Source organism: Coturnix japonica, chromosome 4 (genome assembly GCF_001577835.2).
Source record: "Coturnix japonica isolate 7356 chromosome 4, Coturnix japonica 2.1, whole genome shotgun sequence".
Lineage (NCBI taxonomy): Eukaryota > Metazoa > Chordata > Aves > Galliformes > Phasianidae > Coturnix > Coturnix japonica.
The window spans coordinates 62,104,787-62,131,066 of record NC_029519.1 but is presented as its reverse complement, the minus strand read 5'-3'; the positions used below and the strand labels follow the sequence as shown (position 1 = coordinate 62,131,066).

Genomic DNA, 26,280 nt, shown 5'->3' with positions numbered 1-26,280 from the left:
TGCTAATTTTCTTCATGACCCTCCTGGGATAGATTAACCCTTTCACTGAGGAGGAACCTGAGGCTGGTTCTGCAACACAGGAAGGCACACCAGGATGCAGGTGGCTGCTGGAGAGCTGGATTTCCAGCCCTGCAGTAGACAGGAGCACTGTCCTGAAGTTCAGTACGTTGCCTCTATTTAGTTTGGCAGTGCTATGTTTTGTCAGTGATGAATCCTCACAACAAAGGGGTGGTTGCTCCTAGCCCAGATGCTTGCAATCAGGCTGGAGCTCCTCCTCTGCTTTGCTCTGTCTGCACATGTAACACAGGCACTCTACAAAGGGATAGTGCTGGAGGAATGACATAGGCATGTTTTAACCCAACGGCTCATGACTTGTGGCAAATCCCACAGCAATAACCCCAGAAAAGGCTGCCTGTTAAGATGCCTGGAGGTCTCCTTGCTCCAGCCCACTCCCATCAGCCTGAAGGAGCAGGAGAAAGCAGCCCTTCTCTGGGACGCTGTGTGTACCAAGCAGCTGGGAGGCCTCAGCCTCAGACAGTGGTGTCTGCTCCTGCTGCTACGGTAAATATTCCTGCGTTAACAGGACATGTTGTATAAGCAAGGTGGTGTGAAATTACAGTGCAATTACAGCAGCAAATGAGACGCCAGCTAGCACATCAATCTTGACTACTGAGAGCTAATAAAACCCATGCAGTGGTGTTTGAGACACGCACACACCAGTGCCTCACTTTAAGTACCTGAACAGCTTGAACAAAGTAAATCAGCTAATTACATATGGAAATTGTGAACATGCATAAACCTTTAGATGATCATCTGTAAGCCTGCTGAGGCAGAGAAGGAAATCCAAGCACCTCAAAACCGGGGGCAGTGTATCACACACAACCCTGCCTGCACCAGCTGTTTCCAAGTCATCAATCAAAATTAGCAAGCACATCATCCACTTCTGTTTTGACAGAGCACAAACAATACGGCTGATTCCCTTAATTCCTGAAGTCACCTACCTGCCACGCTCTGAGGAGCACCCCAGCAGGCAGGCTGGCAGCAGGGACAGCCTGGTGTTGTGAAACACAGGGAGAGCAAAGCTCTTTATGGGAAGAAGGGCATGGCTTTGATCGCTCCATACTAACCAATCCCAAAAGCACAGCTAACAGAATAAAACATGGGAGCAATGTTTCCTTGCACAGGACCAGAAGGCAACAATTTATTTGTCCAAAGCCTTGAATACCAAGTAAACCCCAAGACTGCTCTCTGATGCTTCTTTCACTTCAGATCCCTTCTGGGTCACTTACTCTGTAAACCTTCATTCCACAGCAGCTCACTTGAAGCTGATTAACATTTAAGTGAGATTTATGGGCAACCAGTCCCTTCGATAACGAAGAAGTGCTGAGTAACGTGCTTGCAATAGAAATTTATGGAAAAGGGCAAATACCTCCTCACACCATTCCCCTGCCTTTACATCTTGCTGGGGAAACAAGGGAAAGAAGAAACTGAGAAGCCTTTAATAAATCCAGGGCAGGATACAAAGCTAGCACAGAATGAACAGATCCCATCTCATCCAGCTGGAGTCTTGCTGTTCTCCATGGGATGTGGGCACATGTGTAATTAGCCGGATTTGAACCACAGCTCCCAGTAAAATTCCCTTCACATCAGTGGGGAGAGCAGCAAGATGGTTAGTGGGAGAACAATGTATTCCATTTCCATATTCCTTCAAGTTCACAACACAAGCAGACCCGTTTCTGTTGGTAGGGCATTACAGAGAAGGGGCACCGGGATTATTTTTAATCATGTGCACATACAGTACCTTATCCACTAGTACATTTCAGGACATAGGAACTGGGTGTAAATTAGCCTGGAAAAAAGCCAGAAAACGGGTAGAAAAATGTATTTTGTTGCACAAGCAGGTAAGTCTGGCTCTGCTGAATAGTTTAAAATGCAACAGAGAGGCATTTTAAAAAGCAATTAGAGAACTGCAAAGACAATGTAAGGTGCTAAGTGGAATGAAATTTCATTTTTATTTGCTCCTTTACCCTCCTTAATTGGCAAATGTCTACAGTAATTGACTAGAACTTAGATAGCCATACCTATTTAACACCTGGCTAGGCATCACTTAGCTGCTCAACCCTGGATGGATATAATCACACTAAATGTGATTTATGCTAATGCTGTTCTGTTTGAATAGCAGTCGTTGCCATTTGCCACCATTAGGCTACAGCCCTCGGAGACATCCCAATTAAGTACAGTCTGAAAAACCATCACATTCTCCATTGCCTTTTCATACTTTTCCCAAGGAGTGCAGAATGGTATTAACCCCTAAAAGAAAAAAAAAAAGAGCCTAGCCTTGAACCTGGAAATAAGGGATTTTCTACTTTTACCAATGAAAACTGAATTGCAGGTATTTAGAGAAACCGTATGAAAACGATACATATGCAGGAAAATGCAAATTACTTTGCGGATTTATATATTACAAATTGTAACAAGAATCCTTGAAGAAGAAAATGATATCCTCTAGGCTCAGCTTAAAATTGATTCAAATTCACCTCCAGAAAATGACTATTTCTATGTACCAGTGTGCACCGTATGTGTGTCTTATGTCTGTGAGATCACAGAGCACACCCTGCTGGGCTGAAATGAAACAGGCTCCTGAGCCCATAACCTTCAGATTTTGCTTTGCTTTACTGCCTACAGCTGCCCAGAGATCTGTGGAAAAGGAAGGAGAAAGGAGAGAGGGGAGGGTTGCGGGGGGAAAATAGAAGAAAAAATGAAAAGAAAGAAAAAGGAAAAAAAGGGGAGAGCAGCCACCACAACAGCAGAGTGGGGTCAGATGCCATCTGGCAGGAGGCTGCCATTCACACACAGTGGGACAGGCAACACAGCATCCATGAGAGCAGAATAAACGAGCAGAGGAGAAAAGCAAGGAAAGGGAGAGAAGTCACGTGAGAAGAAAAGGGGATAAATATTAACCCCAACAAGCCCATTCTTTCATGAGGCTTTTTCTAAGATAGGAGAATTCTAATGTCACAAATGGCAAGCAAGTTCAGGTGCAGAAAACCATGCAGTAAAGATACATTACAAAAATTAAAGATCTTCTGGCTATTCTAAAACCATACAAAAGCTTTGCAGTTCTTTACTCCAACAGCTCCAGCTTGCAGAACTCTTGCTGCCCAATTCCAAGCCAGTATGGAAGGTAGTTCCGCCATTATACATGCTGGTTGTGAGTTGTTGGCCTGGGTAGTTAAGATCCTCTCTGAAGCAGACAGAGACTTCTAGGAGTCTTTTCTTATTTCAGCCTTGAAGTGTACCCTTGAAGCAATACATCAGTTCTGCATTTATTAAATTCTCCTCAAAGGGCACTGGAACAATGTAGCTTGTTTTTCTAATTCATGCATAAAATGCATAGTGCAAATTATCCCCTGCTGAAAGGCTGAGTGTGCTTCACTTCTTGACAACGTCACTTGCTATCTTTGTGCAATACTCAGAGGCTTTAATCTGGCAACCCTGAAACACACAGCTTCCCAGTTACTCTTTCATGTCTTATCGTTGCCACAGTTCTGTGCACATCCAAGTTAGTTTGTTAAAACCTCCATGGAAGCAATATGTCCAAACCCCAGCTCTCTGGAGCCTAGCACTTCCAGGCTTGAAATCATTTGCACAACTTCCACTCCAATTTCCTTCCAACACCCTGAACCTGACACAGATGCAGAGGAGCAGCAACTTAGGACTTGGTCCAGCTTTTACAAAAGCTGAAATGAAGACAGGACAGATCCTAAGAAAATCAGTGGAGACACTGACCACTGGCCACCAATTTTTTACTGCCATTTTTTTCAAGGAGAAAACACACAAATGAAGCAACTTGTCAAGTTCACTGCAGCTGCCCCTTCTACTATGTAGCATCACAGACTGCTGGTTTAACTCTTCAGGATGGCCAGTCTAGCACCCTTTGTGAATGCTGAATTTCCTTAAAATATACGAACATGTTATTATTATGCCTATGAACCTCTAAGTGGCCTCTCTGCAGGAAATCCTGTCAATTTATTTTGACACATTAGCATTTAGATATTTCAAACAACACTTCTATCTTCCAGATCTAATTGGAAGTTGTAGGCCTTTGTAGGGAATATTTGAAGATTTAATAAAGAAATACATCAAATTGAGCTCAAAGCACTATTTCAGTGAAGAAGACAGCAGACCGCTAGAACAGTTAATCTCTCCACTGAGAATCTCTTTATAAGCAGCACTCGCTAGTTCTCCTTTGCTCTTTATTATGCAGACAGAGAACAAGCAATCATGCACAGACACTACCCACGAATCTGCTTGCAGCACACTTCTGCTAGCGTTAGTCTGGGAGGATCATCACTTCCTACATGCATGAAATCTACATTAGATTGCAAAGCCATAACGAAGAAAGTTCAAACATTTCCCTAGGCCAATGCTGCCTAAAGAACTGATTAAAAACCAGTCAAGCCTGGAAAGCATTCTCATTATATTCCACAAAGCAAACCTGAGCGTCTGCTTGCATTTCTCAGCCGCATTCCTTCCACCCAGTCCCAGCATCAAGCCCTTATGATTTAGAAGAGCAAACAAAACCCGCGCCACATCCGTGAGACATGATTCTATCAGCAGGAGGCCCTGGTGTGGCTGCAGCCCTTGTGCTGCAGAGCACGGGACTACAATGCCTTGCTGTGTGTGCTCCCACCAGCGGGAAGCCGTGTCAGGAATCCCAAAGGGTCCCTTTGTGCACCCAAACAAATCAAACATGCCAGTGACGGCTTTTCATCTGACTCCAAGGACAAGTGACCAACCCAGCTGCATTCAAAAATCAAATGCCAAAAATTGAAAGTAAATGTCAACATTTCCAACTGTTGCTAAAATTAGTCCTTCAAGTCCCCAGCAGTTTGCATAAGATTTTTTTTTTTTCCTCAAAGAAGAGATTATAATGAACTTTCCTTTGTTTCAGAACACAAAAAATGACAGTGTGTCAACTCGAACACCAGAAGCCAATACCAAAATCCACTGCATAGAGTAAACTTGATTTGTTCTAGTATTTGAGGGCTTGAGATACAGAAAAACCCACACAGTTCAACTCGACAATACTGTTATTAGCAAACTGGAAAGGTGACAGAGACATAAATGCACCTAATTGCAGTTGAGATTGTGAATGACAGTATTCACAAGCAAACTGATAGGAGCACTGTTTGGTGCATGCTAGAAGGATTAACAAAAAGAATAACAGGAAAATGAAAATCATTTACCTCTCTCTGAATCCACGAAAGCATGAAGAAAGAGAAAGAGCAAGTTAGAAAGCACTCAGACAGACAGAGTTCCAGCAAAAGATGAGACAGAGTAGCTGAAGTATGCTGTACATTTACTATTCATCATTTGTTTGTAGCATGGCGTATCTCAGTGTCCTGCTACTATTTGTCTTCAATGCTTATTTTAGTTGAATCCTGTTGCTCTCAAGCTTGTATTTTTGGCAACATGCAATGAAGCCAACAAGCATCAGCTGAGCTTAGCGAGGCAGGACAGACATATCAGCACTGGGAGGTAATCGAGCTTAAAATATCACGCACAGATAAGGGAAGTAAGTAAGGGGTAAGCATAAATAGATATACAAAGTGCATGAACCCTCCCTCCAAAATGACACTACTTAAAGCACACAAACATACAAACAACGTAAAGCACAGAGAAAACAAACAGAAATACTTCTTCAGGCTATGAACACTTTATGTTGTTTAAATTGAAGGAATATACAGATCTGCAAGAGTTTTTTGAATGCCTTTTTCACAAGCTCAGGCTCCGAGTTCGCTTGTGCTACTACATGTTCTGCAGAAGTCACAGCCTGGGTGACCTCCTCATGCAGGCACTGAGCTGACAGCAGAAGCACAAAGTCCTCGGACACCCTCATATTCCTGCAGCACTGCAGCGAACTCACACTCTTTGTACATCCCCTTCCCTGAAGGACAGGGACAGACTCCTCTGCTTGGGGCTGCAGGCCCTTGGCTGGGCAAAGGAAGGCACAGGTCCATGCATGTGCGGAGGTGTCAGGTAAAGACAGTATGTGGTTTCCCATGACATATCCACACAGGGATAACCACACTGGGAAATTAGATGGGCTGCTGTCTGCTTCTCCCCAGCCATCCCTGAAAGCAGGACAGCACTCCATGCACATGGCAGTGGTGTCCATATGGGAGTAACCACCATTCTCAAGAGCAGAGCTACTTTCCACAACTTTTTATCTTAGTAAAACACATGCTGAGGAGCCATCTGCTGCAAAGTGTATCCGGCCCTCCAACAGGCCCTTGCAAACAGTATCCCCCACTCCCCTTTCATCTCATGCACTACCCTCCAGTGACCACCTGAGCATCATTCAGGCACAATACACAAACCTGTGGGATCCTACATCATCCAGGCTAGCTCTGATCAAGAAAAAAGCAGTGAAGTGGAAATATCACCCTTCCTTCTTAAGGGCAGGACTAAAGATGGCACACTGAAGGGATCTGACTCCTGTTAGACATCTCACTTCAGTGAGTTTGTGAAGCTTACAGAAATTGATTTGTTGCTTAGAAATGGCTTAATGAGTAGATTCAGAATAAAAGCAGGCTTTCTAAGCCAGGATTTAACTAAATGTGCATATGGTTAGCTAATGCACCCATTCAACACAGGAGCAGAAGCTGAGCATGGATGCATATGCACATAGCTAAGGGTTTAATTGCTGGATACCAGCTCCAGGAGCCTCTTGCAAAATGGTGGCATTTAAATAACATTCAAAGGAAATGCTGAACTGTATTTTTAAAACACACTTTTACAACACAAAAATCATGTCACAGCCAGGAGCTTGAAACTTCAGGCTTAAGAGAAGCACGTGTCTACTTCAGCAATGACATCTGAGATGAGCTAGTGACAGTATCTATGCAAAGGGGACCTCTATGGACCTCTAGAAATCCTATTTTTTACACCTGGAAAATATAAAACTATGAAGTACCGAGTTCTACTAGGATTTCATATTCACACCTTAGAAACATAGTGCACACATACACATATCCCTTAAAATTGCTTTAGATCAAAAATAAAGTATCCAGTAAATATGAATATTCAAGCACAGTTAATCCTGATTGTCATATTTGCCTAGAGAACAAATTCACATTTTACTGAGATAATTGTCCTTTTAGTACCTAGTCTGTAGAGGAAAAACAAGCACATTCAATCTCCTTATATTACCCAAAACAAAATTAGTAAGCTTGACAGATATAGTTCATAGTGCATGACGTTAAGAACTGTCAAAGCTCTAGATGTTATGATTCTTATCCTTCCTCATTTAACTTTACTTCCATTAAGTTATGCATTTCTGTAAACATAGGTGGCCAATAGAAATTAACATCCTTGGCAAAAGGATTCTGGTTTTATTAATGCTTTGATCATAAACATCTCCCAGCTTTACCAAGGTTGCACAACAATATCCACAAACTTTAGGATGTTGACTCTCTCCCAAACTTCCTTCAAACACTTCTGTAGTATTTTTCTTCTGGCACTTCTTGAGCATGTGCATATTATACACAGATCAAACTTGTAAGATACTCTGCACAAACTCCAACATACCCAAGCAAACAGATGCCAAATTTTGGGATGCTTTAGAGACTACCACCAGGTATTAGGAATGCAAATGGCCAACGTGAGCTAGGACTATTCTCAAAAACAGTGTGAAATGCAGGCACCAAAAACAGTGTACTCAAGAATTCCCCAGCTTATTTATTATTTTTGAGGCAAGCAAGAAAGACCACTTTGCCCTTCTGCTCTGGCATCTCGGCTGCCATCCTCCACTGCCAGAGAGCAGGGTACACAGTTTTCAGCACACAGAAAATGGCCTCAAGCACAAGTGTATCTTTTTCAAATGAAACCTTGTGACCTGATTTTTTCTCCTGCCCCTTATTTTTTTTTTTCTTCTTCACTTGCAGGATCTAAATTGTGACCTCTGTATTTAAGAAAAATTTCAGGCTTCTTTTTTTCTCACTCATTTGCTCAAAGCAGAAGGCCAAGTTCCCAGTAGAAAGAAAGGCTGCAACTCCTTAAGCTGCTGGCATACAGTCGCTTTTAGAACACAATTCATCTCTGACCTATTTTCCTTGTCAAAAGAAAACAGAGGCTGCTCCTGAGAGAAGCTGATGACAAATTGCTCTATAAAGGGTTGATTCAGCCATTTAAATAATTGTTATAGTTACTTTCTGATCCTGTAATGGAATTTTTTTTCTTACTTAAGGACTCCTTCATCTTAGCATTACTGTTTTCAGCATTTACAGAGTGTCATTGTATCTTAATTGCCCAACACACTCTACAAAGCATTTAGTGAAAGCAGCTATGTCAGACACAAGATCTGTATCTGTAATGATCATTCTCAGATACTTTAAAATGGAAACATGAACCCCAGTTTTATGAAGAAGTAACCCAGGGCCCTCTGCTCAGCTTCCTTCCAGGTGGTGAACTTGGCAGTTTCCCCTTTTCAATATCCAGTGGTGACCTGGGGTGAACTCCTCAACCAAAGCTCCATTCACACCTTTGCTTCAGCTTCATGGGCTTTCTACAGGGTTTTGCACAACCAACAAGGATTTAACCATGCCTCTTGCTAACACTTCATAATGTAAGAGGTTAAAAGTAGATCTCAATATTGCGAACACTGAAAGATTTTATGAGCACAGACAGCCCTGGATTCTGTATTTCAATGCTTATTTGTTAATAATCATCATAGTAGAATTATTTAAACTTTCCAGGAGAATACAGTCAGTTTCTCCATGCACTAATCACTGTCTTTATATGAAGTGGACAAACAGTGATTACTTCTCAGAACAAAGCTTTTCACTGGAAAAATCTGTCAGCAATTTAGACACAATGTACTAGGAGGAAAAGAAAAGGAAAAATAAAAGAGAGAAACATCTGAAGACTTATCAGACTTTGAACGTAACAGAATTAAACACAAAAAACGACCTGCTGGCACAAACTCTGGAAGGAAATTTGTTAATTCCTCCACCATTAAGCAATGTACAGTCGTACACAATCACCATTGCAACTACAGAAGCAGAAACAGAAAAAAAGAGAGGGAAATGCAGAAAGGTGACAGAAAAATACAAGCAGCCGGGCTGCTGGGCTTCCCCAGGCAGTGAGGAATGACTGGGCCATGGCTGTAGGACTCTTACACTGTGGGATGCAAGCATATCAAGCAGGGATGCAGCCTGCTTCTAACCAGTTAATTACAGCTTTCAAATTAATCCAGTAGCTCTTCACAGAGTGCTTTGTAATTAATGAATTAATTTCACACAGAAAACTACATGCCTGCATTCCCTTCACATCCTGGTAATTCAAATAGAGTTGAATGATTTATATTTAAGCTTAAAAAAAAAAAACAAAACAAACAAAAAATGCTAAAAGAAATGCACCACAAGGCTAAGAAGGAGCCATGGAAAGTTTTCAGTTTCATGGCAGGTTATACTGATGGCTCCAAGTGCCAGAAATACCCCAAGTGCAGCTGTGTAAGTTCTTTAGTATGGTGCTCTATGTTCTTTTCTAAGCTGTTGAGTTAAAAGGGTCAAGCCAGAGCCTGACAATAATGTGAGAAGATGATATCTAGAGAACTGTGTGAGGACTGCTATGTGGCAATTGAGATTCATTTCTGAGGGAAAAAGACCAAGACCTCTAAGAAAAACAGCCCACGACCTTCCAGCATCCAGAGATGATCAGCATCCCTTCCAGGCACAGCCCCACATGGCCACTTCCTTCTTTCTTATCCCCCAAAACCTTGGCTTTGGCACAGCAGTAACATTCAAGTTGTGCCTCTAGGCAAGCTGGAGTGGAATGCAGGCTCTACTGGAAGGTGAATAATCTGTGTGGCTCAGTGGCAACACCCTGCTGTGCAAACCACACTCTCCATCTGACACTCATGAAGCCTTATCTGAACTGCAATCAGTTTGGGCCCAGCAATTCACAACACTGGAGTGAAGAGGCATGACACTGCACATGCAAGCATTAGTACTTCCCTGGAACTGGTAGAGTGAATTTAAATCTACAGCCTGACCACTTTTGTGACTGACACACTCAGCTAACAGTGTAGAGAAGTTAACACTTTACATATCTTCATTATTGTAGCTTCCCTCTGAGTCTGGCTAACTGCATGTTCCACCACATGTATGCCATTAGGGAAATAGATCTGCTTTCACTGAAAGGAAGTTGGCAGTGGTTTATAAAGGGCATCAAGACTAGTCCAACGCTGTGGCCTTGTGTTTCTGTGCCTCTCACCACAGCACAAGGACAGAGCAAAGCACCCTCTCCAGAAATCCCTTGTTCACTGAGGGCCAGACTGTACCATCAATTTTTAAGCAATTCACTGCTGGTAGCAAAGAAGATTTCTGCTTAAAAATTGAAGGCTTCATGTAGCCTTCTGTTGCTTCATATATTATGAAGACTGCAATAACCCAGTCAGGCTCTATTTTTAAAGAAGAAAATAAGAGGCAGCCTGCCACATTAAATGAATTCACATTCTGAAAGAATTGAATTCTACTCTTAAGACCAGAGGCTCTGAATTTTTAAATCACACTGATGGTTTGGGTGCTAGACATCACATCCATACCTGACAGGCAAGCTGCTTCCTTGTTGCTCCTCAAGCCCTCTCCACAAATAATCACAGAGCAATTTCAGGTCACTTTACCATTTCCCTCACCTGTGCACACTAAATGAATATGGTATTTTCTTTGGCAGATACCAAACCAAATTCAGCAACACAGCAGAAATTTTCTAATAAGAGGAGATTCAACTGAACACTTATTAATGGATTGACATTCCCTGATTTAGAATTGTTACATGTAAGTTTTTTGACCTGGTTTGACTTCACCCATCTCAACCTATTTTAAACTACAGTGGAGCAAAGTCCGCACTCTGCCACAAATCAAAGCTTCACAGGGCAGCTGAATCAATATCAGGCACTCTGATGTCGATTAGATCAGAATGTTGTCCACAGTAACACAGAGTTTTACTTCATGTCATGAAACACAGGCAGCTCCAATGGCAAACCAGAACAGCTTGCTGAACAGGACAACCCGAAAAACAGCAGAGACATCCAACAGGCACACACCTTCATTATCTAAAATACTAACCCCTCACTATTAACTTGACCCTCATCTGTATTTTGACTGACTGGCGCTTAACTTCATACATAGAGATATCTCATGCACTTATATACATCCACTATTGTAGAAAGGAAAACTAATCTGTACATTAAAAAAAAAAGCCAACTGGTATCACTTAATAAAACCACAGGATCTTTCTCTTCCCTCTAAATCCTTATGAAAATAAATAAGCCAGTTCTTACTGAGAAATGCTCCAGGGCTAAATATTATTTTCCTCACTCACAAGTTGTTATAATTACATTAACTGTAAAGCAACAGCTACAAAAACATAATTAAAGCCATAGTTCTAAGAGAATAAACACTTCATGCATTTCACTGATAAATATCAAGAGTCAGCAATGTTTAGTATCCTTTAAGAAAGCAAAAACTACTGCACAGGAGAGCGATGAGGTTCCATAAGGTAAGAGAGACCTAATTTAAGAGCAAAGCTGCTGAGTTTAAAGAAAAAGATGAATGTGCTTGTCTCTCATCCCTTCCCTCAGTATGCAACATAATGAGGATTCAAAGCTATATATCAATTAACAAATCAATGCAACTTCTCCTGCCGCAGATTCTTTATGAATACAGATAGGATTAAGCAAAGCAGAGATCTCAAGGCAATATATTACATTTAAATCACTAAGTTTCCTCTTTTGTCAGAAGAGCCATTAACTGTTTCACTTTGACAAAATACGTTTTCAGATGCCTGCATCCCTCCACACTGTGTAATGCTTCTGCCCTCAAAAATGTCAAAGGCTTTTGGACCTCTACAAAGATATCAAACTGAACGATCTCCATTGGCAATTATAAGTTTAAAGAAGCCTACACTACCTGGCCAGAAGTTAGCTGGGAATTACACAAAAATCATTACACAGGCACTGTTTGGAGATGGAGGTTGCCTCTTTTTCATTGAACAAGGTTTCTGCTATTCATAACAGCATCTATTTAGTTATTAACATAACATTATCAGTAAAAACAGCTGATGATCATTCTTTATGGAATCAGGCTGGTCAATATGCAGTCAGTAAACTGCAGCTCGCTTGAGAACGTGTAAATTTGAGCTGAAACCATAGCACCCCCCACCAAGATCCTTAAGCATCAAGATCCATCAGTTAGCTTTTTGCTCAAATGAGCAGCGTGCGAGGGGATAAAGGAGGGAGAGCAGCATCAAACACTCACCGCTCAGCACACAGCCCAGTCACGGAGCTCTCCGAAGGTTTTAAGTGGCAGCTCTTGGAGAAAAGAGATGTGACTTGCCTTTTGTCACACCAGGAGCTGTGATTTGCCTCACGGGCACCCACACAGAGGCTTTAGACTAACGGACCACAGCTTTGAAAAATACAGCAAGAAACAAAGGCTAATCCTACCATGAGACTGTTGCCTGTGTTGGGGGGGAGGGGGGGCGGGGAGAGGGCGGGCTGAGGGTTTTTCATGTCACTTTTTAAGTTTCTTACCTCGTTCTTGTAGCCAACAGCAACGCAAGCCACGCAGGTCGCACACACACACACACACACACACGCCCCAACTCAAGGCGCTGCCCAGTGCCGTCAACGTGCATCCAGGAGCCGGTTGATGCAGTGTGCTTGATGCTTCACCCCGAGAACAGCAGCTCATTCATTCTGCACCGAGCTGGAGCGCATCGCGCCAGCTCCCCATTCCTGACAGACTGTGCACGCCTGTGCTGCTCCTGCTCCAGCTGGGAGCCAGCGGGTGCTTCCCGAAGGGCACGGCTCCACCAGGTGGGTGTGTCTTCTTCTCCCATCCCAATGGATTCACCATTTGCACACTCTGACCTGCCAAGCAGGCCCTTTCCTCCCCCTGCAACGTGGCTTCACCCAATACACGGTGTATTTCCAGCCCGCGAACTTCCCAGAGCAATGAGCTCCAACAGAAGCAGCCTTTGGGAGAAGCTAAAGCACGCAGGACTCTTCCTCTCCCAGATTTCCCCAAGCAGAGCAATGCATTTGCAACGTGACTCCAGCTGACTGCAAGCAGGGAAGTCTCTTTAAAAGGCAGACAGGATATACTGCCAAATCCAAGAATTCAGGCAGGGCTGTAACAGTGTTTGCTTCAATGAAATAGCATCTGCTTATGCTAGAAGGGAGATTTATCCCTGATCTATAAAAAACAAACACCCCAAATAATTCAATTTCCCAAACTGCACAACACATGCAGTAACGATGATTTGAATTTAGAGGGGTTGCTTTGCTATAATGGGGACAGTAAAAACAATGTCCGCAAGCTCCAGCTTTTATTCTCTTTTGGCAAACATGAAAGAAAAAAGTCAGTGCCCCTACACACACCTCTGAGAGCTGAGGGAACAAATGGCACCAGCAACCTGTAGCAACACCAACATCTGCTCCTGCTGTCCAGCTATGGCTGGACTCTCCTTTGCATGTGCCCATGGAGCTGCTTCTGGAATCACGCCATCTTCCACATGGACAAGGAGCCAATATGGCTAATGTACACCAGTGGCTGAGCTGAAAAGCAGAGCAGGGAGCACAACTGTGGGTGTTCCTGCCAGCAGACAGGAGAGGGTGACAAGAAGTCAAGGACAGTTTGCTGGCAGTCGATGCTTCCAGCCGTGCAGATGCACTTGGAGCAGGATGTTTGTTCACAGCCTAAATATACCCTGAGAGTCCAGTGAGACTCTTTCCTTCCTTCCTGTGTGCCATGCACAAGATTTGGCAGGATGAATTACGCTCGAGTGGCAACCTGTGCTGTCCTGAAAGCTTTCCATTGATTTCCATGGGACTAACAGGCTGGAATTTAATAAACAAATCTGTTGATGCTGTCTAAGAAGAAACAGATCCAACTTCTTTTTTCCTGGATGTGCTGGATGCCCAGCACTTACAAGAATTCAAGACCCTGTAGTAATTTTGGCACTGTATTAAATAAGTTCTTGAAAGGCTTGACTTAAATACAGAACCTCATTTGTGGGGAAGGAAAGTGGCATTTTCATGCACAAGCAAAACAGCACTTGAACGCTGTAATGTCTATGTACTATATACTGTTGGTCCCATTATGCATTCCACATAGCTTTTTAACCTTGAAAATGAAGATAATTAATCTGATAGCTGTTGACAACTACCCTGTTCGCCTCCTTTTTCAATAACCAGAATACTACAGGATATGGTAGTTTTCCAGCTGGCCAAGTGACAGCACTTGTGAGACAATGTTAGACACCAACTTGAAAGCTTCTATAGAGGGAAGCCAAATTACACTATTTTAATATGCTAAAACAGTTTATAGCAGAGATCCACTGCTTCCTGAACCTTCCTTCGGTACAAGAAAAGAGATCCAGTAGAACCTTGCAAATATGTAAGAACAAGGACAATTAACACTACATCCCACGCTTGAAGTTTCAAGTAAATGAACCTGGGACTATTTTTCATTCCTGTGTAGGTTTTGATGTTTTGGTACATGATACTTACAGTCCGTGCACTTTTCAGTAGAGGTATGGCTAAGAGTAACATGCTGGCTTTATTACTAAACCCTGGAATCAGCTTCCCATTGCCTCATCTCTTACTCTCTTCTCTTCTAAGTTTGCTGGGTCCCCAGCCAGGTTATACATCTCCAGACTGCTGTGTTCCTCACTGGAGATAAGGTTCAGCCAAGGTAACAAATATGGAACAGATATTTGACACCACAAAGAAAGTGAGCAGATCTCCACACACTTAGCAGTGATGGTCTGCCCAGGCCCCCAGTTACACTGGCAGTGAATAGCAGGGTGACCATGTAAAGGAACTGAGCATATGCCCCAGACCCAGCAGTGGGACCACACTTTCCTCAGCTGATCAGGTGATCTACATGGCCAGAAGCTGAATTATCTCAGGGCAAAACACTACATATCCCATGAACATCTCATAACATTTAAATCCTGGATTCAGACAGGAATATGAGAATCTCCATACATACTACAAAACACAACTCCCACATGCAGGGATGGATGAGTGAAGTTTAAAATGCTACCTTGAATCCTGAAGGCTGAAATTTGACAAAATGAATCCCATTTACAATTGCCTTGATTGGCAATATCCCATAGGGGCTTGCTTTGTTTTTTACACTGAGACCCTTGAAGCTACGTGTGCACTTCAGAAATGAATAGAGGACATGAGCAATTGTTCAGTTTGCTTTGTCTAATTTATCTCATTATGTTCCTATTGGTAACTGTGCAATAGCAGAGATGAAAGGCAACTTTCCTAATAAAATACAGACAATGCCAAAAAACATTTGTTCTTAGTGCATCTGTTTTCTCGTGGCTTTGTATATTTATATTAAATGTGTACATACTTTTTTTTTTTTTTTTTTTTTTGAGACATGCAAATGTAATTAGATTCTTCAGACAGCACCAAAAGGAAAACACAGAAAATAAACTTCTCAGTCAACAAAGACTGATGATACATAACTACAAATTCAATATATCCCTAGTAAACTGAACCAGACATACTATCCACTTGCCAAAAGAAGCACCTTCATTATTAAAAGATTGTCTGGGAAGGTGAGGACAAGCCATAAGGATTCAGACAGACCATCCACTTCAGGCTACTGTAAAATTATTCCCTAAGTAATCTGCTGTTCCCCTTTATGCATCTTCTTGACAAAAACAGTACCACCCCAAACACTGACACATGTCACTATAAGCAATGCAGAACAAAGAGAAGCTCAGTTTTCACAGGTGCATGGCCAAAGCAGAAAAATTCACTTAGTTCATCTCTGTAAAACAGCAGGATACCAAATCAAATACTGAAACCAGCCACCCTGCCTGACCTTACAGACCTCAAACTCATTTATATTCTTCTAAGATTCATTATGTGCTCCTCGGTGTTCTGCCTGTTCTTTTATTCTACAAGAACCACCCTAGCCCTGCCAAGCAATGATGCTTAAGCTATCCTGGTGCTCCCAGAGGCATTACAATGGTTATACTAAGCAACACCCAGGTTTCCCAAGCTTGTGCCTGTATGTTATGGGCTAACCCAACTCACGTTGAAGTTAATGAAAAACCTCCCATTAATTATAATTATAATAAGAGTCTGGTCAAATTCAGAGGGCACAAGAGCGTACTTTTAGTCAGCTCTGAAATTTATCGGGGTGGGGAAAGGGGAACTTCAAGCAGTAAATTTTAGAAATGACTGAGTTCTGTATTTAATCCGTCTTACAAATTATAAGTGGAATTTATTTTTATGGCATTAGATTGAATTAAGAGGAATAGAAATTACATGAAACATCATGAGAAACAATGAACACAGATTTTTCACTGTTATCAAGCACGGGTCAAAAACACATTCATGTAACACTATCAAAGCACAAAAATGAGTCAAATCAGTAAAACAAAAAGCCTTAAATATTTAAGACAACCGAATTATCTACGGAAAAAAAAATCTTTTAGTCTACTCAAATGAGCATGCAAATTTCTGCTAATCAATCCACATCTATGAAGGAGACTTTAGCACGCTACCTATCCCCACTGCCAGAGGGCAATGAGCTGAATACCACTGCCAAACAAAGGTGCTTTTCTTTGGCACAGTTACTATGAGGAAACAAGCCAGCATATCATCCTCAGAATTGTAAACCTAAAGTGAAAATGCTTTCTAAATACATGTAAGACAGTCTATGCTATGATTTACAGAGGAACACGCTGCATATAAATATTTGAATTGCAGTCAGCTCGTAGCAAGCATGGAAAGGAGTCCCGAGGCAGATACACCGTTTAAATAATTGAAGTGGTCAGCTGACAGAAAGCACATCCTCTTGTGTTTTAGAGGCGAGTTCCCACTTAATATACTGGTGCAGCTCTGTTAAGTTTGTGATGATGCTCAGAGAGAGATAGAAGACCTTGACCTTAATCTATTGTAGCATATGCCAAATTTCAGAAGACCACTGAAGTCTAAAAATACTTGGGTATTCCACAGGTTCCCTGGGTATCAGGAGCATAACACTGATGCAAGTTTTAAAACTGTGTTTATGTAGGTGGATATAATATTTACACAGAGAAGGTAAATACAGAAACATCCCACCTACGGCTCTGCAGTACGCAGAAATGTCTGTACAGAAAGTAAAACTAGAAGCGGATCATTTTCTGTCCACATTTTGTCTCTTTAATTTGGCGTATTACCACGTCACGAAAGCCCCACGTTTCATTAAATAGTGTAATGCAGAGATAATCAAATTAAACCCTTTCCACTGCACAGGAAATTTTCTCATCTGAATTACTCTCTCAGAAATGACTTGCCCAGTACAGTAATCATTTTAGGAAGTCAAGTTTTTGCCTACAAAACAGATGAAGTAAATAGGTCTTACAAAACATTGACCTTTTCAAGTAAGCCACAGATGGAAAGTCTGTTACTGCTCATGCAAATGTGCTATAATCAAGGTAACAAAGAGTTGTATGAAACATTACAGCCAGCATGGGGCTTGTAAGTATGACAATAACATGATTTTTCTTAAAACACTGCTTGTTTTTTCAGTGACTTAAGCTCTCTGTGCCTTTTTTCCTCTAAAGACTTTTATATGCCCACCTTATTAGTAATGGAATGGCTTCAATATAAAATAGTCCAGCAAAATATAAGTTACTGGTGCACTAACTTTGTCTTCCTTTATCTCCTACCAGGACCTAAGACTTTACATAGTTTTGAGAATAGAAAGAATGCTGTAGGTTCTTCTTGCTTTTTATTTTGCTCTGCTTTTGGAAGAGAAGTATTATCAAACAGGAAGCATTTTCAAGCTTTCATAAAACGATCAAAATCTAATTCTGCCAGGAAAATTTATTTCATAGCTGACTCCTATACACAGTCACATACCTGAGAGAAGTGCAACTAACTGTGTAAGCTCAGTACCTCTGCAGGTGAAGGGAAGGCACCTTAGCCAACTCCAACTGGCTTCTGAAAGAGGATGCTACATTGTGCTGGCATAGTCCCTGCTGAGAGGAAGCAAGTGATTGCGCATGCACCCGTACACATGGCAAGGTAAATTAATGGCATGGTAAATTAATTTTAAGTCTCTTAAGACCCAAGCTCCTAGCTGGGTGTTGAAAACAAGAAGGGCAAGCAGAATGCCTGGGAGTGGGACATTTTCTGCTCACAGCTATGGAGCAGGAAAGCAGCTGCTGTCTGCATCACTTGCGTCAGTGTTTTGCCATGGAGTTAAAGGAAATAAATACAGGAATCCAGCCTGGGCATAGCACCTGCTTGATTAACATGTAGTGAAAAGAATACCAGAAGAAAGTATCAGATTCCCACATCAAAATGGCAGACAGTAGCTTCACAGGCAGCCCAGATACTATGAAGGGATCTGCAAACTTAAATGGCTACCACACAGATTACCTTGGTTGTATCCTAAGGCCTTAGAGTTTAATAGCCAGAGTCACAGCAAGTGTGTGGAGATTTTCTAGCACAGATTTGGAGAAACACAGTAAACCAGGGACTAAGTCAGCACACCATCATTTTTACTAATTGAGATAACCTGGCTGCATCACTGCAGCTATTTGTAGTCCTGGCTTAGATATATAATTCAAATTAATTGTGAGAGGGAATAACAGTTTAATGGCTCCCAATATAATTTCAAGCATGACTCCCAGAAGAAGCACTACATGCAGTTCCCAAATTACATACAGTATTTCCCACTAAAGTCATGTTATAATAAAATACTTAAGCAGGGTTCTGTTGAGTTGACTGAGCACTACTGGTCACTCTCAGCCACTAATGCAGCAAGCGGCACTTTCTAAGTGGCTGTTTTTCCTAATGAGGAGAGCAACCTCCTGCCGTTTTTTCTCACTTCCTCCCAATGCAGTGCCACAGCATCGTCCTGAGCTTCCCACACCACTCTTCATTCCCATCCCCTCCCACAGCACTCCTCACAATTCCCCTCTTAGGTGCCTGTCCCAATTCCTCTGCTCTGTGACACTTCACTGTACTACTGCTAATCCACTGCCGCTGTGCTTCTGAGCTGCTGCTTCTGCATTTTGGTTTTTCAAAGGTTACCAAATATCTATAGCTCCACGGCCAAGATTCATCCTAAGCATATCCTTTTTTCAGCTGTTATCAAAGGGTGAATTCATCAGTAATAAGCACTTCATCCTTAAAAATGTCCCTTACCGTCACGCAAAATCATTTCTCATCCCATTAGTGAATTAAGCAGAAGAGATAGGGGGATGCTGCCCACACACAGCTTAAGCCACTATTAATACAAAACTGCACATCAGTGCAAAATTACAGGTGTTTATTTCAAGTTAGTATGGCAGTATTTTAACTCACCTTCCATCTACTCTACCAGTTAGGTTAAATCCTGAAATTTAAGATAAACTACTTTCATTAATCAAAGCAAGAATGCTCACATACAGCTTTTTGCACCTGCTTAACTATATCCCCTTCAGTCATGTTGTATTATCACCCCTTCCTACAAAGCACTGCACTTGCAAATAGTAACGCCAGGCCTTATGGACATTCACTGAAGCTTTGTATAGATAATCACCTAAACTACTGTTTAGTGAGAGGAAAATGTTATCAAAATATATGGAAAAGGATGTTCAGATACAACTAGCTTAGAGAAAAGGAGAAAGGAAAAGATTACTTACAAAACTCAGCAAAGAATATGGGTCAGAAAAGCCAGTACAATCCTTTTCTTCCTGTATAATCCCTCACCTATGCCCTATTACATGATTCCTCACTGTATTTTTTGTCCTTATTCCAAGGTTACACAGACCAAAGGGAATAGGGAGTATTGATTTGTGGTGTCTCTGAGTTTGAAGAGTTCAGCTGGAATTACACATGCTTTGAAGGGTGTTATCTTTTCAGAAGAGCAGGTGCATGCACCATCTCAGTTTTAATTTATTTTCAGCTTTTCTTGACCATGTCCCTTCAATGTGGAAGAGAAAGTTTATTACTTCTTATCTCGTACAACTCGATAAGCTTCTCTCTAAGAACTGGAGAAAGACTTGACCTCATAGCACATTTAGGGTTTCAATCATCACCTCAAAAGGAAAGCAAAGCTTCACCACCTCCCTGAACAATGCTCTTATAAGCCACATCACTGAATACATCACTGAAGCCTGATATTGTGTTGCTTACACACAAAATATGTTCTGAAAAGGAGAATGATAAATTACAGATATACCAGGACACTCCAAGCACACTATCCTTACCTTTGTTGTCTGTACTAAGCTTTAAATTCCCTCGTTAAGGCCAAGAATCCTTCCTAAAATCTCACATCTATATAATGTGATGCACAGTGGGGCTCAGGTAGTTTGTGTAAATGTGCAGCCTTAGCCAGAAAACATGGATTATAACCCCCTGAGATAGATAACCTTCCTTGCTGCAGTGCAGCCTGCAGATTCCTCATTCAACTGCCTTTTGTCCTCAAACAAACCAGTTCTTACCCAAACCCATCTCATTCCTCTTAGCTCGATATACACTCACTATTAAAATTAAAACGCTGTTCAAGCAAAAACTTCCAAATCTGCAAGTCTAGAGAAAGATTCCCAGATCTATATTTAGCCACTTGATTTTCAAAGGTACTTGATACACACAAATTCCACTGACATCAGTGGACAGTGTAGCTGCTAAATACCACTGATATCAGGGGTATTTTGTTTAGCTGTTGAAAAAGCAATGTATTATTTTATATTCCCATATTCTGAGCTGTCACTTTAGGCAATTTCATCCTCATCTTTTCACAGGCATGTCTCACCTAACTCCAACAGTTTTCTTAGCTCAGATTCATGGCAGCCTACAGCTCCTCAAGAGGGGAGCAAAGGGGCAGCACTGAGCAATGCTGACAGCAACTGGACCCAAGGGGATGGCATGGAGCTGTGCCACCAGGCAATTAAAGTCCCAAAGAGATTTTAAAAGTTGAGCTGCACTTTGGATTGGTGGGAAAGTAATGAAGGAAGATTCAGGGAAATGTGCTAGCAGAAACTCTTGTACAGAATTGATGGGCCATTACCTCTTCTCCCTTCCTAGTCAGTGAGGGGCTCAGGTGCAGAAGGTGTGTACCAGCAGTTGAGAAGGGGACACAAAACTTAATCTGAGGCATGATGAATGTTCACTCTTGTGGCTCACAACTGGAAAGAACGATCCTTCAACAGCTTTAGGAGGCTGATATTCCCCAAGATGCTTTTCCAGAAAAATCCATGCCAAGGGCTGGTTGTTAGGAAAATGCACTGCTGCCAATTATTCACTGATACACCTGTGGTGCCACAAAGTCTTCATGTGGCAATGAGATCACTGATCTTGAAATCAAACTATTTAAGCAAGTACTAGGATTTTTCTCACATATACAAATAATATTAAAGGAAATGTCATAGCTCTTTTAAAAAATAAAAAGGGGAGGAAGGCGGTAAAGATAATGAAGTACAATGGTTTTTACTCTTAAAAACATCACACTGCCTAAGAAATACAGTCAATCAAAAGGATGTTCAGAAATATGTGTCTTTTCCTTTAATGCCCATGTTGCATATGAAACACTGGAGCTTAGAGTCTACACGCATATTCATGCACAGCCACCAGCTTCTCTTGCAGAAACCTGCTTTTGTTCACAGTTTTAACAAGGCACACTGGTGTCTCTTAAGGTCAAATATACTTTACTAAATGATTAATTGGAAACCAGTGATGCTACCTTTCAAAACACAAAATCACTGAATAGCTTAGGTCAACAAAACAGTGGAGCTTTTGCTTATCACACAACTGTTGTAAAAATAAGAAGTAACTCTAGAGGTCAAGGTAACAGTGCAGCACATGGAGAACATTATTACAGCCTTCCAGTAGATGTTTCTGCCTGAGGTGAGTTACCAGACATATCCTCAGATTAAACTTTCATCAGCAGATCGCTTTATTTCATCAATCTTTCATTATGGCACTGCTTAGAAAATCATCTGGTCAGGTGTCATTAGAAAACCTTTTCATCTTCCAAAGCAAAATCTAGCTCTGTTTTACTACAAGTAAAATGCAGTTCAAAATGAGGGCTGGTGGATCTTTATGGGTTTCAGAAAGGTCAACATTGAGGAAAACACACATTTCTACCATATTTTAAAATTCCACAACTTCTTTTCAGAACAAATCTAATTTCATTTTGTTACATGGGCTCTTGGAATACAAAACGTAGATAATTAACAACATTTATGAGCAACATCTTCTAGAAGAATTTCATGACAGAAGGTAGGAATTTCTCAGCTTCCCAGAAAAGAAATATATGAAGAACAGCAATGCTTTCTTGCTGATATTTGCAGCACCCAAACAGGAAAAAGTAGAGGTAAGAAGTGTTCAGTTTCAATACAAATTGGCCAGATCCCTCTTCTGATGGTGGAAACATGAGAAAAGAGTAGTGTATCTGTTCTACCACTGTTTCTCTATTGATGTCCCAAATAAAATCTCTTTTTGTGTAAACTTTAAACTTGGATGTATACTTCATGTACATATTCTTTACAACTAGGACTTCATTCTTATTAGATAGGTGAGTTTCTGCAGAAATCTCAGCAGAACTGGAATTTATTTTGGATCCCCAGATACATTACTAAACTGGGCAGGGATGGAATCAGAGATGCTATTTACTTGTATGTAGCTTTTCATCAGTGTTGGAGGCTGTAGGTCTGACCTCCACACAATGATTCCTATCAGCTCCTGCCTTACTGATGGGGCTTACATCCACATTAAGGAGGCAAAAGACATATTTCTGTTAGATGCCCCCTTTCAGCATCAATATTTCTATGACTAGTTTTGCCTTTAGAAGTAGGAATCCAACCTGGGTAAATGTGACACATTATGTGATAACCGTAACAAAATGATTTTCCAATTATTTTTAAAAAGAAATCTAAGTATTTTAAAAGAGAACTGAAAACGCTTCAAAAATATTAATGAAAAGCAAAGCTGGTTTCCTAAGCTGCATCACATTCAGATGTTCCTTAAAATGCTCTTATTTCTTGACCAAAGCAAGCTCCTACAAAATCTGACTTGAAGGGAAACGTGCGCTCATTTTCTAAAGCAAACAAAGCACTGTAATGGTTTATTCATAAGAAGTAAAAAGCTCTTTACTTCCCACCATTTCAAACTGGATTTGCTCTTCTAGATCTCTCAAAAATCTGCACCAATGGAGGCAAAAAAGAACAGTAAAATAAAGAAATAAATAATAAATGAACCCCTCCACACCAGTCATTCACAGAAGTAAGAAGTATAGAAAGACGCAATCGGGTCACAGAAATTTGCCCATCCTCCCATCATCTCTGGGTCACAATCACTCAGTAGGTTTGATACGTAACCTACTCCTGGCATATCTGTACTTGGTAACAGCAAGACACAAAAAGCACAAAGTCAGTAAGAACAAAGAGAGTGCAGACTCACCGGCCATTGTCACGACCTACTCCCCAAACTCTGATGCTCACTATGGGTTGTGAATGAAGAACTGTACGATCCATGGGGTCGATCAGGTTCAGCATGTCATTTTCCAATATCAGGTACATGTCTTTGCCCTGCAACGCCAGAAAATGTACAGTTACAGAGCACGTTCTCCTCTCAAACCGATTGGTATTAAGGAGTTATGCTTGCACTGTTAAGCCTTGCATCCTCTAAATTGATGCCAAGTTACAGTTTGTTCCAAAAGCAACTAAAAACACGTTTACTCAGTTCTAATGTGAAGAAGACCTAAGACAGCATTCTGCTACTAATGTATTTTTAAAAGGTCCCAATCACAAAAAGCTAACTTTTAAATGCAACTGTTTGACCTGTTCAAATGCAAGCTAGTGAGTTATTCAACAAATTGTCTATCCTATCTTCAGTACTTTCTTATAAATATAGAAGAAGAACCATGTAAATGCTTGCATCAGTCCCTATCCACACCTACGGCAGAGCTCCCTCTCTCACACAATATGTGCTTTGTTTCCATAAACTTTAGCCAATGGGCCATGGGAACAGAAATTTGTATGCTGTCTTTTACTTACATGATAATCTTTAAAGAAAGATTACTTAAAGGGGAAAACCTAGCAGTAAAGAATGCAGTAAAATTCTGCCAGCAACTGCAGAATCCTGGAGCCGGGGTTTCTCCCTGGCTCTTCTGGTGCATAAGAACAAGGAGAATGCTTATTCCACCGAGGAAACAAATTTAGAAGCAATTTTCCTTTTGATGCTAATTCACAAATACTAATCTTCCTCCTATAGCTAGCAACTGCAAAAAGTCTGCTGCTGCTTCTGCCACATCTAATAGTTCCCTTCTCAGAGACTGCAGACCGTGGAATCTCGTGGAAAGGATCCTGTTGAGACTTAAGACAAGCTCCTACTGATAAAAAGGAGGGAACTATGAGCTAAATATGGAGTAATTTGTTTCTCCTCTACTGTGCTAGAATATATAAATGACCAGAAAGAATGGAAAGGTTCTGACATCCCACTGACAGATGTTTCAGAAATGACCTTTTTCTTCACCTCAGTGACACAGAAACCCTCTCTCTGTCTGCTTACTGTGGTTTAAGTTTTAATGATGTCTAATTTTTGTGTTTTTATATGACATACATTGATGCCACCCTGACCTCAGGGTTTCAAGGCCACTTCGGGGAGAGGCAGACACTGCCTGCCCACTGATGGGGGGAAGGAAGGTGGTGAACCACAGGTGTTGAATCACAGGTGCCCAACTTTTGCTTTCTGCCTCGCATGGGGCTGATCACTTCCCCTAATGGACATTCAAAGGGCACTGTGACATAGAGCTGAGACATGAGTACTGAGGGGGGTGCAGGAGGGGAGAGGGATGTGGGCTGGTGTGCAGCCTGGTGCCTACACAAAGATGTTGTTCAGCTGTAATAACCACGTGTGTAAATGAGACAAAAACATGGGAAATCAAATAAGCCAGGAGAGCATAGGAGGATGGGAATGATGGTGAAACTAAATAGAAAACAGATTAATCGTAAAGAAAAAGAGCAAGAAATATGCTTAGAAGTCAGAAGCAGTAAATGGTTTGTGCAAAGAATGTTACCAAGTGTTAAAAGATTACTTTTTGGACCCATTTTCTACTTATGTATTTATTCCAGAAGGAAATTATTACAAGAAGGTAAAATCTGTTCATTATGCAAAATACACTGAGATTATGATAATACAATGAAATCCAAATTAGCTGGAGAATGGGCAGATAAGTAACATAAGTCAATTATTCTTGCAGTGCACAATGGGTAGATTAGCTGCAGCCAGAAGCAATGTATTTTGCTAAGTTTTGTTGCTAGACACACTAAAGCTATTTTAAAGATGGAAATACCACACAGGGCACGAAGAAATGATTCAGACACATGGGGAGCTTGAACCTGACTGTCTCAGATGGCCGAAGAGCTGCAGAGACCTGAAGTTTCATGCTGAGGATGGCTCTCACAGGAAGGATCAGGAAAGGAATACAGGAAAGACTCAGTTCCAACAAGCTTTCAGGGAAGCGCTATGTATGGTGGTGTTTAGGCCAATAGCAACAATAAGTCTTGTTTATGTAAGTGACTTTATGAGGCAGAAGAATGTAATGCATGGCGAAGTAGCAATACAAACTTCTTTCTCTTTCTTCCATTATAGAGAACTGCAGAAGTTAGAAACTTACAGAGATCTTCTTTCAAAGGTGACAGGGAGGAATGAAAACTCACACTAAAGCTAGTGACAAAGTTTCTGTAGGGTCAGAATTTTATTCAGGGTGATTTGCTTTTCTATCCCTTGATTTTTTAATCATGAAAACATGGGATGATCCCAGTCTCAATTTCACTTTCATTACCACTGTAGCTAAAATAAATCTTGAGGCAATCTTAAAACCCCTGTGTGCAGTCATCAGCCCTGGCTTTGTAATAGATTTCTGCTGTACGTGTTCTATCTGAGGTGTCAGTGATAACCACATGCTTTTCAGATTCCTCACTAAACTGTGCCTCTTCCAGTCATTCATGAAATACTACCTTGTCAGCAGAAAAAAAATATTGTAATGATTTCTTTGAAAAATCAAGGTGACAATTTACTTCAGGGGTCACCAATTCAAACTTGGTGTCTCTACCGTTTCACTGTGCTAATGATTACTCTTTAAATGAAAATTAAAAGCAATTAATTAAAAATTCCTTTCAAGAGAACACAACTTTACACCAGTCTGGATTGAAAACTGGCAAGAGATTTGAATAAACACCAATGAGATTGACAGAGAAGAATAT

At 41.2% G+C, this 26,280-nt stretch overlaps 1 protein-coding gene across 23 annotated transcripts in view; it reads right to left on the bottom strand.

Moving 5' to 3' along the window:
* Positions 1–26,280, bottom strand: part of APBB2 (amyloid beta precursor protein binding family B member 2) — a 141,979-nt gene that overhangs the window by 9,521 nt on the left and 106,178 nt on the right. For 15 of the 23 annotated variants that reach the window (XM_015862395.2, XM_015862394.1, XM_015862407.2 and 12 more), the window contains 2 exons: positions 23,474–23,601; positions 5,250–5,255 (listed from right to left, as the gene is read on the bottom strand). In XM_015862395.2, coding sequence (XP_015717881.1) covers positions 5,250–5,255; positions 23,474–23,601 — 134 coding nt within the window. Of the gene's footprint in view, positions 1–5,249; positions 5,256–12,323; positions 12,519–12,598; positions 12,841–23,473; positions 23,602–26,280 lie in introns of those variants that run through there. The other 8 variants (XM_015862411.2, XM_015862414.2, XM_015862412.2 and 5 more) reach the window with 4 other exon arrangements.